This window comes from Lampetra fluviatilis, chromosome 3, assembly GCF_964198595.1.
Source record: "Lampetra fluviatilis chromosome 3, kcLamFluv1.1, whole genome shotgun sequence".
NCBI classification, from domain to species: Eukaryota; Metazoa; Chordata; class Hyperoartia; order Petromyzontiformes; family Petromyzontidae; genus Lampetra; species Lampetra fluviatilis.
In genome coordinates, this window is record NC_136277.1 from 5,376,125 (window position 1) to 5,391,012 (window position 14,888).

Consider the following 14,888-nt stretch of genomic DNA (forward strand, 5'->3'; position numbering starts at 1 on the left):
ACCGCTCCTCACAACACCCACGCTGTGATCCCCCTGCACACAGAACAACATCTGCAGAGCAACAAAACGCGGTTACAGCCTCAGTCGGATGCACTTCGTCATCCGCGTGTTATTTGAAAAAAAACTCAACAAGTTGAGAAATTACTGCCTTGAACAGTAACACATTTACAATAGCCGTGTTTTGAGGAAACGGCTCCCTTCTTAGCAGAGCCATGATGAAGGCCACAGCCCGAAACGTCGCCTATTATCCAGCCTTTTCAAAAATAGGTACGTCATCGAATTTTATTGGAACATATAAAATGACATATCCAACATTACAAAAAAAACAGCGAGTGGTGTGCTTAGTGAGGCATCACTCGCATGCAGAGCTGTGGTGCTCCAGCGCAGTGAGAAGCAGCAGCGGCACTGAGTGGAGCGCAAGGCGGTGGTGCGACCATCGCGGAGCCACGGGCCAACCACGGCTCGTGATCGCACCCTGAGAGATGACAACACTTTGTTCGTACAGTCGCCCCTCGCCATTATAGAATGCAATCAATGTCCTTCAAAACAAGTGTGTGTGTAATACGGTCACACGTTTCTCCACTGCCCTACAAGTGTTGCTACTCTATCAATCGGCTGCACGCGCGTGACAATGGTCGTGGTCACATGGCCTAGCAGCAGCTCCGAGCAGCTTCCCTTCTCTGCCTCGTGCTCAGCGAGGGCGACTCCCGCTCGGGAGCCACCAACAGCAGCAGCAGCATCGTCCAGCGTCGCTGCACTTCAGTAGCGACACCTCAGGGTGAGCCCTGCAGAGCTGCCACAGGCGTCAATCGCCGCGCTGAGGCAGCGGTGCAGCGCGCGTGCTGGGTGATGGCTGGAGAGCTGCGCGCTCGTGCGGTGTGGCGCGACCCACGGCTCGCGAATGGAGATGTCAAGTGAATGTGGCTCCTGTCTCTTCAGACGTTGGTCCTTTGCCAGGGCTCACAGCCAGCGCCCCAGCAGCAGCTCTAGTGCGTCTGTGTGCAGGGAGCTGAGTGGTCCCCGTGCCATCACTGCATCTGAGTGAGCTGCATAGAGCGTTATGACTGTTTTTGGCCAACATGAAGCACGTTTATGAAAATACAATCTGAATCAATTCCTTAATAAACTACTTTGCCTGTTTGCATAGAGCGTTATAACTGTTTTAGGCCAACATGAAGCACGTTTATGAAAATACAATCTGAATCAATTCCTTAATAAACTACTTTGCCTGTTTGCATAGAGCGTTATAACTGTTTTAGGCCAACATGAAGCACGTTTATAAAAATACAATTTGAATCAATTCCTTAATAAACTACTTTGCCTGTTTGCATTGAGCGTTATAACTGTTTTAGGCCAACATGAAGCACGTTTATAAAAATACAATTTGAATCAATTCCTTAATAAACTACTTTGCCTGTTTGCATTGAGCGTTATAACTGTTTTTGGCCAACATGAAGCACGTTTATGAAAATACAATCTTTAATCAATTCCTTAATAAATTACTTTGCCTGTTTGCATAGAGCGTTATATCTGTTTTAGGCCAACATGAAGCACGTTTATGAAAATACAATCTGAATCAATTCCTTAATAAACTACTTTGCCTGTTTGCATAGAGCGTTATGACTGTTTTCGGCCAACATGAAGCACGTTTATAAAAATACAATCTGAATCAATTCCTTAATAAACTACTTTGCCTGTTTGCATAGAGCGTTATGACTGTTTTCGGCCAACATGAAGCACGTTTATGAAAATACAATCTGAATCAATTCCTTAATAAACTACTTTGCCTGTTTGCATAGAGCGTTATAACTGTTTTAGGCCAACATGAAGCACGTTTATGAAAATACAATCTGAATCAATTCCTTAATAAACTACTTTGCCTGTTTGCATAGAGCGTTATAACTGTTTTTGGCCAACATGAAGCACGTTAATGAAAATACAATCTGAATCAATTCCTTAATAAACTACTTTGCCTGTTTGCACTGAGCGTTATAACTGTTTTTGGCCAACATGAAGCACGTTTATGAAAATACAATCTGAATCAATTCCTTAATAAATTACTTTGCCTGTTTGCATAGAGCGTTATAACTGTTTTAGGCCAACATGAAGCACGTTTATAAAAAAACAATCTGAATCAATTCCTTAATAAACTACTTTGCCTGTTTGCATAGAGCGTTATAACTGTTTTTGGCCAACATGAAGCACGTTTATGAAAATACAATCTGAATCAATTCCTTAATAAACTACTTTGCCTGCTTGCCATGAAACACAACACATTTCACGTACTGTACTAGCACACACAGCGTACTGGATGCATTAACGGGAAACGTGCCAAGAAACCGTGGTTTGTCTGTTTACATTTAAACATCAACAAATAATTACATTTCCAATTACTTGTAGGAAATGTAGTCTGATCATTGGTGCTTAGATGGAAACCAAACCCTACCATAGGCTCCTAAATATGCTAGTAATGTACAGTTCTGGTAATTATTGTAATCGTCGCCACATCGTCTCTCCGGTCAGACCTTCTGAGCTCTTCATGCTCTCGTTTGGATTAACAAAGAGCAACGAATCCTGCAGCCACTTCAAAACGAATGAATGGGCTCGAGAGGAGACCGGAACACTGCCGGTGTGAGTTACCAGAACCATGGACTAGAGGCATCTCCTCGAAGCGAGCAGTGGGGCTTGGATTCCTCGTTGCCACCTTTTGCTCTCACTAGCCCCACACAAGGGCATGCTGCCAAAGACGGAGGGAGGGAGGAGACACAGGCCACTGGAGCATTGAGATTGACAGTTCCGTATTTAAATGACGAGGGGTGTTTTAGGTACATTTCAAAGGCCCAAGGCCTAATCACTCCAGTGACGAGTGGTCAACAAACAGGGACACTTTAGGGCAGTCTCAATGACTCAGACAGTCCTCAGGAGACAATGGTGTGTGGCATCACAACTGTGTATAACTCATCGACAAATAACGAAGCCACAGAAGACGCTCTCCCGTCACGAGAGGGGACAGTGTCTGTGGATGAATGGGGATGGAGGTGTTGGCTGAGATTAATAAACGTGCGCGTCCGTTCTGCAGGGTCTGCAGGGTCCCCTGGGTAGAGCTCCCAGGGACGACTCGGGCAGGGAAGTTGGACTGGGTGACGCTGTGGCCATGGAGGCCACGATGACCGTGACGGTGTGAGCGGTGTAAACTGGAGTCACGCGGAGGTGGGGAGTGAGAGCTGGGTGCCAGTGGAGCACAGCAAGGGGCAGGCAGCGCCACTAGCCCGAGTCAAAATCCACATTTTGTGTGTTGTCTGGGTTTTATTATTGCATCTCAGGTGGCAATTCGGCTCGAGCACCAACGGTGACGCTACACACCCTACAAGACACGCAACTATGAGCTCTAGTCCAGGTATCTAAAATGGCCAATTCCTCATGATGTTTAAGAAGCTGCCCCAGTACAGTGCGTGCACAATATTCCAAATATACATTTAAAGTATAATTACCCATCTCAAACGTGTGCCCTGGCACGATACAAATCACTGAGACGGTGAATGTGTGCTGCGTTTATCGCCAGGCACACTGCACAAGTTGTGCTGCATCGGGTCCAGCAGAACCACACCGTGGCCCTGCACCACGGCTCCATGTGGCGATGTTCAGGAGCCGAGAGGGAGAGATGGGACCGGCTGCATCAACTCCTCACTCAGCCGCTGCTGCCGCCGGCGATGCGACTCTGGGAGTGCCACTCGAGCCGAGGGTGTCAGCTCTGGGTGCTGCGGATTGCGATTCATGACCAATACGGCCTCGAATGGCTTTGTTGAGCGATACAGGTTACTCAGCAGGCGTATACTATAAGACACACGGGCGTTAACAGTATTCAGTGCCACTATTCACTGCCTTGGCGACTCGATGAAACATCTCACTTAAGTCACAATGTAATGAACACGTCATGTTTGGCCGTGTGCTGCATGTAGACTAAAGTATGATTTTATTGTATACTCTGTAGTGATATCATTGTTTAAACAAAACCAGAATTCATACCCACATAACTCAATCTGCAAATATCATAAATATAGGGATCGATTTTAATCAATGAATTGGTATACCCCTATGTATCCCCTAAAGTTTACTGTTATAATTGTAAAATGCCGTGATTTAAAATCAGGAGTACAATATATAGTATTAATTCTAGATTTGAAGCTTTATATATAGTATATATAGTATAAATATCATTAAACGTACAACGAATTATATGCCCATACGTACTGCGTGCATATGACAAGTAATTGTATTCGCTTTGTAGAAAATGGCAAATTGCATTCAAGAGGCAGAATTGGGTGAGTTCCATTTGCACCGTCTAAATGGTGAGGGAATTGTTTTTGCTAACGTGTCTGTTTCTGGCTGACGGCAGTCAAGTTTCATTGTGTAACCAGGTGAGAACGCAAGAGACCCGGCGTCTCATTTGCGAGGGTGACCCGCTTCAGTGTTAAGTGCGTTTAGTGGTCGGTTCGGTTGTGGTGGAGCAAAGTGTTGGTGCTGCTACATTGTCCATCTCATCTGGACAGTGCGGGGGAGCAGAGCAAACACCGTTCACACGATGCCAGTCACCTGCAGGTGCACTCTACGCAGAAGGCAACTGGCAAGCGGGCAAATGCTAAGCACTGTGAGCGAGCTGGGTCAGCGCGGCTTGAATGAGAGAACGGCAGTGCCGTGCGGGTGTGAGTCCACTCTTCTCCCTGTCCCTCACGGGCTCCAACTCAATCCGTCTGCGATGTTCACTTTGCTGCTCATGACCCTCATAGAAGGTAGGAATTAACGTTTTGGTCATCTGATAATTTACAAATCAGACCAGTTGGCTCAAGTATGTGGCTGATATTGTTAAGTTAGGGTGAATATGTAATTCCTGTGGTTTATTGTCAATTTGTAAATCGCAAAATCATCGACGGTTTTGTTAATCACGGTAGCTATGGTATACTGAGTCATGCCAATCCGCAAATGATCAATTTCAATTTGCAGAAAAAAGCAACAACGCACACGGTCAACGTGTAACTAAAACACATAACACAGGTTTACTATTCCTGCTATGTATGCATTAGAAGAGTTATCTACTATCTGCAATGTTAATGGGATGGCAGGACCATTTGGGATTAGATTTTCTATATAGCAGACTCCCTCATGTAAAACGCACAAGCATGCCCTGTTATAGCCTGCATGCAGGCTTGGATTGTCACGTGATATTCAGAGAGAATCTGGAAATGAGACTGAGTAAATGGTTAAGAGGAAGATAACGAATTATAGGATCAGGGAACACATTTGTGCTGCGTGCTGAACTCATGGCGAGTCCAGTGCACAGCACGAGCTCAGTGCACGTTTGGGGTGTGAGCAGTGAACGCGGTGCCCTTCGGGGCGTGATCACCGCCACCTGCAGTAGGGAGGCCGGGTGTGTGGCGTGCGCACTCTGCCAGTCACCCGAGCAACTTTACATAACCTGGGCATTCTTTGTTTACAGGGTAGATTGGGGCTCCTCAAATGCACTGAAAAAACATAATGACCAAATATTCCAGGGAGATGCGTGCAACACACTCCCCTAGGACGTTGTGCATCCCTTGTGATTGAGCTGTGAGTAACACTGCCCTGACAGCAAATCTTCCCATTGTATGTTTTTGCAATACAAATAATTTAGCAATAAATGTATGTGCACTGTTCATGCTTATGCAACTATGTTCAAGTGCCGAATGCCAATATCAATGTCTGCTAGCCACAAGAAGGATTATAGAGCGAGTTGGTGTCATTTTTCATTCCTCCTCCATTGACAGAGTGCAGACTACAGTGGTTTACTGTGCGGTCCATAGTTTGGGATGCATGGCCACAGTCGCACTTTGGCTTGTATTTAAGTTTGCGTTCATGAACGGGATGTGCGCAGCGGCTGGTTGATGTTCTGACGGTTACACCAGTGTCAACGCCAGCAGGTGCGACGTTTGGATCTCGATTTGGCTGTTTGTTCTAATTACTGTTTATGAGCGACTCAAGAGTAAAGACATTTTCTAAAAGTATTTTTGGTAAAGGACATGAAACTAACATTTATATTGAGATATATGAACTGTGTGTAATAATGTATAGACTATTAACACATCATTATACCCCATTTCCATGAAGCAGCCATTACAATGTAAACATCTAATTATATTAAAAATTTTAAGAAGAGCAAATCACGTTCAGTGGAGCAAAAAGGATTGTGGAAAATAACACCTACAGTATGCTCAAGATTATTGAATTGTAAAATGAATATGAGCGGTGGTGATGCCCCATTCCATTCGATCTCTTCCTGCCGGGCGAGTTGCGCTCAGCGTGTGGTCACGGCCCACTGGCGCTACATGATAGCGCAGCCCCCAGAGTCTGCAAGAGAATACGGTTTCCAGTGATGAGCAGAGGGCCATAATGACTCACAGACTACAGCGCTGCATCTGCTGTGCATGCCGTGCGTGTCCGTCACACAAGGGCCGTGCACAGTCTCTGTGCAAAGCACAGTGTGTCAGACTGAAACGTGGCAGAAACACTTCTAATGAAAGAGCTGTATGCCCAACAAAGTCGATGTGACAAGTACGTACCTTGCTTTGTTGCCTCTGCCTTTGCTTTCACCTGTAGAAATAGGAGACAAACGATCAGAGCGAATCCAGCAGAACTACGCTGTGTTCTGTGTGGCTCTGAAGGAGCTCCATTGGTTAGCAATGTAAATCCAAACAATGTGGCTGCAGTAGTAAGTTTGTTAAGAAAGGTGCTTTTTATTCTAACAGAAAAATACGTACTATACTATTATTATTTTAATCGGTATATAGCTCTTTTTCAGAAGCAACCTGACACAAATGAAGTTTATAATTGTGGAGAGACAAACTGGAACTAGAGAAAAATCCACACGACCACGGGGAGAACATGCAAACTCCAAATATACAGGCGCCACGGTCGGCATCGAACCCACGACCTCCTGTATACCAGGTGAGGTAGTTAACACCTCGCCACCGCGGCGCCCCCAATATGTTTAGGTTTTTTGTGTCAGACTTCTTAAGCGTGAGTGCGAAAGTTCTATATGTCACAGAAAAATGTGCCAAATAACAAGTAGTTGTGTGCCCATAAGTGATCACTTGCGTTCACCTTTTCAAGCAAATGCAATTCACTAAGTCTTGAGGAATGAAGCCTTGTGCCGAATGTAAAAGGTGACAACATCTAGCAGCGGGCTTCTTTCAAGCCAGTGCAATGACACCTACCTCTGGGACAGGTGCTTTCAATGTGGGTGCAAGCATGGCCGTCTGAAAATAAAACAGATCATTTAAGGAAATTTACATCCAAATAACGAGGTTTAAACAAATAACCAAAAAATATAACGGAACCAAACTTGTCAAGACACCACTGCAGAAAGTCACGCGATTGTCCTACAGTCTCAATGGTAAGCCAGTGCTATTACTTGTGTCAGTGATAAGTCAGTGCTATTGCTTGTGTCTCAGTGGTAAGGCAGTGTTATTGCTTGTGTGTCAGTGGTAAGCCAGTGCTATTACTTGTGTTTCAGTGAAAATGTTCATGTATTTATTAGATTCTTTACATAGCTTAATATCAATATCCATGAAATTTGCTATTCACGAGCATTTCTGGAATATATCCCTCGCGAATAACGAGGGAATACTGTATCTCAGTGCAAAGCCAAGTGCTATTTCCTGTATTTCATCTTGTAGTCAGTGCTATTGCCTGTATTTCATCTTGTAGTCAGTGCTATTTCTCACTTCTCAACAGTCCGATAAACTAGGCAATATATTGTTACTAATAAGGTAAACCCAGCTCAAGTGAAAATACACCTATGCCTGTAGCATACAGTAATGGTGTGTGCCCTGTAAACAATAAACATCTTTTTTAACAAGAAAACTAATCATGACATTAATACAGGCTGGAAACAAACAGATCTAACAATAGACAAGATTGTGCATTGATTGTGCAAAAGCTCTCAGCCTTAACCACATTTTCTCAACCCTTTGAATTGGTGGTCTAAATGCAAAAAAAGCAACACATTCAGTTATGTTAAACTGGTGTTCTGGGTAAGCTTGTGTACATCATCATAATCATGATCCATAGGCAGATAGCCTGTAGGTGTCACACTGCACATGTCATCATTTGTTTCCACTTTCCTCTGTCTTGTGCCAATATGCTCAAGTAGTGCTACATCTTTCTGGCACACATTTCTTACGTCGACGTTCAGCCATTCTCTGTTAGGTCTTCCTCTCTTTCCGGTTCCTTCCATTTTTCCAAACAACGCAATTTTAATTTTCCTGTTGTTGTCCATCCTATATATGTATCCAAATAGTGACCGTTTCTCTGTCATCACTGCCTGCATCATCAGCTCTTCTTCTACGTGCTTACTTCCACGTTGGTCACCCTTTGGGTCCAGCTTAGATGAAGTATCCTTCTGTAGCAATACATTTTGATTGCCAATATCTAATCTCTGTCAGACTTTTTTCAATGTCCAAGTCTTGCAGGCATACAAATCTGTATTGAACACGCATATTCTTAAGATGTTCAGTTTGGTCTTGGTAGCTGATTTGCTTGCTTCTCTAGATGTTATTCAATCCTGCCATTACCCCTTTTGGCTTTGTGATCCTCGCTCTTATATCTTTCATGCAGTCGTTTTCCTATGTCAGTAGATTTCCCAAGTATACAAATTCCTTTTCATTCACAATCTTGCTGCTTTCCAGTATTAATTCTCTCAATATTCTCCTTTCCGAACACCGTCGTCTTTGTCTTGCCCACGTTCATCCTCCATCCTGCATTCTTTCCTGCTTATTCAGCTTATAAACATTTTCCTGCAGTACTATGCAGCTTTCTTCCATCAGGTAGATCTATGTCGTCCGCAAATCTCAGGTTATGTATTCTTTCTCCTTGCACAGATATTCCCGTGCCATTTTCCTGAATGGCATCCATCACCCTTTCAAGTTTGTGACGAAGTTGTTTGGTGATAGTGGATCTCCCTGTCACATACCTATAGTTGTTAGGACCCATTCTCCTATTTCCTGTCCAAACTTTAATGCTGACTTTGACCTTTCTCCTATATCCTGCAGAATCTGTATCAGTCTTTACCCTACTCCGTATGATCTTAATGTTGCCCACGTTATATATTTCTTCATCAAATCTAATGCTTTCGGGAAATTTATGAAACAGTTGTAAACCAGCCGTTTCTACTCTTTGCTTTCTCAGCTATAATCCTTAGCATCAAGATTTGCTGTACTGTGTTCCTATCTTTCCTAAACCCTGCCCGTTCATATGCCAAATAATTATCAGTTTGTGCTTTAATACAATTTTATAATACGTTCATTAGTACCTTCCCCATGTGGATCATTAGTGCGATAGTTCTGTAAATTTTACAATCGGTGAGATCTCCTTTATTCGGTATGATGACAAGTATAGATTTGTCCACTCCTCCAGTATTTTCCCTTCTCTCCATACTTGCTTGCATAACCCATGGATTTCCTTATAAGTTCCTTCCCTCCAGCTTTAATAATTTCTCTGCTGATTCCATCCACTTCTGGACTTTTGTTTTTCTTCAGATGTTTTATTGCCTTTTCTACTTCTTCATACAAGGTGTTATAAATTTCATCATCACCTTGGTGACAAAATGGCCACATATTCAGTCAGTTTGTGGTGTTGGCCTGGACAAAGCTGTTGTTCATGTGTAACGTCGCCTAAATTTGACTATATAAACAGTCAGAGAATACTCTGACAATCGTGTGTGTTTGAACCCAAATGGGTAATACAATTTTCTAAAAAGAAACTGCTCCATAATTGGAACAATTGGTAACCTGTTTACTTTCACTCATATGCTTACTATTATTCTATAGCTTCGTATTGAGCTCTCACAACCCAGCCACTTCATCTCTTCTCCAGGCTTAACTCAACTAAAATTGCCATTTCACCCATTTTTATCTACTCTTCAACTCCCTTACTTGCCTTAACTAACAACCTCGTGGCTGTCCATTAACTGCTCGAGTGACAGCCAAGTGGCTGTCTGTCAACTGCCCTGACATCCTCGCGGCTGTCTCCTGATCACACCCCACGTCACGCCCACGAGCTGTAGGAGTGGGGCTCTGTCCACTCAGTGGTGCTGTTAACATTCACATTCAGCACCATGAGTCAGGAGTCTCATCCCTGCAGTTCCCCGTTGTGGTGACACATCACTTTATCGTATATCTTCTCAATTCCTTTATAATGAGGCAATACTTTCATAAGGATTGTGTTTCACTACACATGCAATCATGCACACCTTTGTTAATTCGGCCTGAAAACACAAGGAACAGTGATGTTCTTACCTCAGCAACAGCTTTAGAAATGTCTCCTTCCGCCATCTGAGTAAAGGTGAACACACCCAGGTCATTCAGCGTTTTGTGAAATTCTGATTGACACAGTTAGATTGGCTCTCCTTGTTCATGTGCCTGAGATTTGGTTAAAATGCAGCGCATGAATCGATAGCAACCTGGGAACAAAATTTAGCCAGTTGTATGCATGCTGGTATTCATGTCTGCGCATGCCAGTATATGTGTGTGTGTATATATGTGCATGCCAGTAGGCAAACACATGTGTATGCATGTCAGTATTTGTGTGTGTGTGCATGTGTTTGTGAGAATGCTAGTATTTGTGTGCATGTGTGTGCATGTCAATATTTGTAAGTGTGCATGCCAGTATTTGTGATTATTAATGTGTGTGCATGTCAGTGTTTGTGCGTGTGCAGGTTAATCTATGGAGTCACACCACTGCTGATTCTCTAGATCAGGGGTGTCAACCTCAATCAGAGAGCAGGCCAGTTTGGATTCAAATGCAACTCCTGTGGGCCACACAACTGAGCCTATGAAAATGAAAAGCATAATAACACGGTATTAATTTACCGATTCAAAATCCGAAAGTGCGGGAAAAGAAAGTTGATTGATTTTTGCAACAGGGTGTGCCAAATCCCCCGTTTCAATGTTTGGTTTAAATTCAGGTTGAATTTAGGTAGAAGTTTAAAAAAATATAAATCGTAAAAATAAAAGCATATGGCGGGCTGGGGGAAGGGGTATGGGGAGCTGGGTCCGGCCCAAAACGATGGTTGCAGACAGCTGGGTTAGCAAGAAGTTGGACAAACAAAACTAAAGGGCTGCAACGGCCATGGTGTTCTCAGGGCCACACCGCATAATGTGCGACCCCCACGCATGCGTGGGTCCGTATACGTGTGACCCCTTATTGTGGGTCCATACGCTTGGGTCCGTACATGTGCAGCCTTCTCTCCGCGATGAAGAAGCACCATCGTCTCCATGTCAGCCTACTATGCAGTGTGCCAAGGCAGTACTCATGATGAACGCGGTGCGTGTTTGCGATGCGGTGCTCGAGCGGTGGGATCGTTTTCGCTCCGTAGTGGATTCCTGGTCCCTGCAGAGCAGCAAATGACTCGCGCAGAGCAGGCCGAGTGAGGCACCCCACAGTTCATGCTCTGCCACTGCCGGGTGCACCCTAGATGAGCGCTGCATGAGTTGCCTACGATTCATTTCGCTTTGCCGCACGGTTCTATTGTACACCCAGTGCTTGCCCCAGTACTGCACTAACAATGCCGTCCACACTCAGTGCTCGACGTACGTTGCTGTAGACTATGCCTCATTGTCCCGATACTTACGGTTTTGTACATCTTGCGGATTTTAACGACGTCCAGTGGACTGAGGCATTCCCGCTGGCCGACAGTGGTTGTCTTTGGTATAGGGATGATCGTAGGGCTTATCCCATCACCGGAGAAGGCGTCCCTTCAACATAAACACACAACTCATTGGGTGAAATGAGCTGATGTACTCAATCTGTACACTATTTAAATTACACAATTAATGGCATTCAGCTAAAAAGGTTTTTTGATGACCATTTCAAAAAGCATCACAAATAACTCTAAACATTAATCTATGATTTCCAGTGCAAAATAAGGCAATGCTTTTAACCATGATCATAACAGTTACACACTTTAACTGAAGTGTTTATTATCAATATCCCTCAAGGGTTTATCTTAGCACAACCTCTTAGTTATGCTTTGTGGGTATGTATAAAGACCCATTAATGGAGTTGGCTAAATATCCCAATATAGGGCCACAGACCATGGGCAATTGTTCACGCTGTTCCTGGCTGCCTTCCCACTTGTCTGTGGCTTCCTGCACGTCCGCGAAAACTGTACACATTACACATTCTACAGCATTTTAAATATCAAATTGAATTAATTATTGTTTGTAAAATTAATAATCGTTATTAATTATTATGCCGAATATGTAATCAGTTTGCTCTGTACCTGTTTTCTAAAAAGGATCTAGGAGCTGGGCGAGGCTGAACTAAGCGTTATTAATCAGTAATTATCCAACAAGGGAGTGTGCCACGATGCTTCAAGTCATGGAAACCATTCCCAGCGCACTACACGCCCGTCTCCCTGCTCCTACACTCCACTGTCTCACAGAACAACCCTGAGAGTAGGCAGTGGACAGCTATCGTTACACTGCATGCAACTACCCTGCCCTTTGCTGACGGCATCACCAACAAAGGTCTCTAGAGATATTGATGACGTTATAACACCGAGCTCTGGGTCATGCAAATTGAGAAGATGGACCTGTGTGGCATTAAACCGCTGTGAAAAGCACCCAGAGACATAAACAGCTCAGCTTGACACAAGCTTACTCTACCAGAGAAGTAACAGTGAACCCCAGGACAAGAATGCCGTGACTATAAACTACTGTTACACGCAGAGCTATGAATTCACGTCCAATGCAAGAGCACCACTATGAGCGACTCATGATGCAGCGTGGCACAGAGCTGAATAAGAGAATGCATGCCCAATATGATTTATTACGAATGAGGCTGCTCAGAGAGCTGTGAGCAATGACACTGGCTCAGACTGTCAAGCCACAACCTGGTGAGATCGCGAGAGCCTACCTGCCGTAGTGGGTGATGCTGATGTAGTCGTAGGGAAGTTCACAGTCGGCAGTATCCAGCAGTTGAAACTGGCGTTGTTCACCTGGAGCAGAAACCACTTGTCAGTCAGACTCTTATTTGATTTACGGGGTGCGATGGAGTCACACTCAGCATCGCGGAGGCTGTGATCTCAGTGGTTTCGAAATCTCTCGATACCAAAACATTGCTTATAATTTGCATCAACACAATATTAATATACAGTACACATTGAAGACATTGGGCCTAATTGATGTTGCAGCATCAATGGTAATGTGGACAAAACATTTTAAAACTTAATCTTTAGAATGTTTCCACTAAATATAAAAAACCTTAGCCATCCTGCCAATACGTGAAACCAGACCCATGGTCTTATAAAACGAAACAAAACTATTTTGTTTACCAGGTAAAGCCCGCCGAGCTATGAGATATTTTTTAGAGGTGACCTGACCACTCACGATAGCTCATCAAAGTGGTTTGTATCCCCACACGTGGGAATTTATAGTCAGAGCCAAATGATCCAAACTAATGTTTCTAAATGTTGAGGGCAACACCGAATGGATCAGAACTTCCAAGTGGCCACCACGGGAAGAGTGAACTCACAAATTCCAAATATAGAGCCGGCATCAGCAGGGTCAGGATAGAAATCACGACCTCCTGCGTACCAGGCTGTAGATAACATATCGCCATCGCGGCGCCCATTATACAACACGATTTGCAACAGTAAGCACAGACGCCATTACCTGTTGGGTTCAAGATGGGCCCACATAATGCAGCTGTTAATTACTTATTTTTACATGTGTGTGCCGTGTCGGCTTTCACAGGTGCAACTAACAAAACTTGCCCCTAGATATTTGTCTTTGGTCCTGGCCACCTGCTCACCAATCCTGTTTTCAACATAAGTGCTACAAGACCAAGAAGTGAAAATACTGCTTCAAGTGCCACAATGTGTGGGAAGGTGATGACATTGACAACGAAATTAGAATTGTTACGCCGCTTTGCAGCAGGTGATATGGAGCGCCTGTTATCACTGTGGATTGAAGATCAACATGAGTGCCACATTCCTCTCAGTTTAGTGGTGATCCAGGTAAAGGGTACGAAGTTTGTTTCAGGATTTAAAGGCCAGGGTGATGAATCAGGATGTCATTGCAGCTTTCAAAGCTGTTGCATCTTAAACAAAGCATGGACATTTGTTGTAAGGATAATGCAAGCAGTGCCATCCTACAAGCAACTCGACTTAAAAGAGAAGAAGAAGGCTGAGCAACAGTCATTGGATGTGTCCCTGTGGCTCCAGCACCTCACTCCACCCCTAGGAAGCTCACCAACCATCACTGGTTGAGTGTTAACCGAACCTAACTGTTTCTCTACTTATAGCTACAGTTAATCACCAGTGTTTTCTATTAAATATGTAGGTTAACAAAGTGTATTCTGTTAAGTATTTACATTGTTTTTTATGGGTAAATAGGTTTTGCTTAACGTTGCTTCATTTAAAGTCGCATGTTCCACGAATGCAACCCCGACGTTAAGCGACGAGTGACTGTATCTTGGCATTTGTACAGATGAACACGACTACTGCAGATATAATCTCAAAAAGTAATAATTATCTTGGGTTTCCTGAAAATTAATAAATCATGTTTATTCTTTCCACTAGAGCTGCCCTGATATTTTAAATTACACAATAAATATCATAGCACGATTATTGTGATATTCATAAAAAAATTAACTGTACTTTTGTGCTTTGATGAACTTCAAATACAAACAAAAGTTAGTTGTCTCGAATTGCCTCCCATAAGTGTTCTAATAATAGCAACTTTGCAACCTATAATATCTATAATGCTCATCCTGTCAGAAAATGTCATTGTTTTGAAAACGTTATGCAAAAGCACTTATTTAATTTACTACTGATAGTTTTAGAACATTGTTTT

At 43.6% G+C, this 14,888-nt stretch overlaps 1 protein-coding gene and 1 long non-coding RNA gene across 2 annotated transcripts in view; both read right to left on the reverse strand.

Moving 5' to 3' along the window:
- Positions 1 to 4,204: 4,204 nt before the first annotated feature.
- The window catches only part of LOC144951898 (uncharacterized), a 225,137-nt gene continuing 214,453 nt past the window's right edge, over positions 4,205 to 14,888 (reverse strand). Inside the window, exons 2-4 of the long non-coding RNA XR_013640545.1 lie at positions 7,248 to 7,289; positions 6,594 to 6,624; positions 4,205 to 6,381 (exon numbers count right to left, since the gene is read on the reverse strand). This is a non-coding gene — a long non-coding RNA (uncharacterized LOC144951898). The remainder of the gene's footprint in view (positions 6,382 to 6,593; positions 6,625 to 7,247; positions 7,290 to 14,888) is intronic.
- Positions 11,233 to 14,888, reverse strand: part of LOC144931088 (uncharacterized) — a 113,611-nt gene continuing 109,955 nt past the window's right edge. Inside the window, exons 28-30 of the mRNA XM_078855025.1 lie at positions 12,949 to 13,030; positions 11,663 to 11,786; positions 11,233 to 11,421 (exon numbers count right to left, since the gene is read on the reverse strand). Coding sequence (XP_078711151.1) covers positions 11,233 to 11,421; positions 11,663 to 11,786; positions 12,949 to 13,030 — 395 coding nt within the window. The remainder of the gene's footprint in view (positions 11,422 to 11,662; positions 11,787 to 12,948; positions 13,031 to 14,888) is intronic.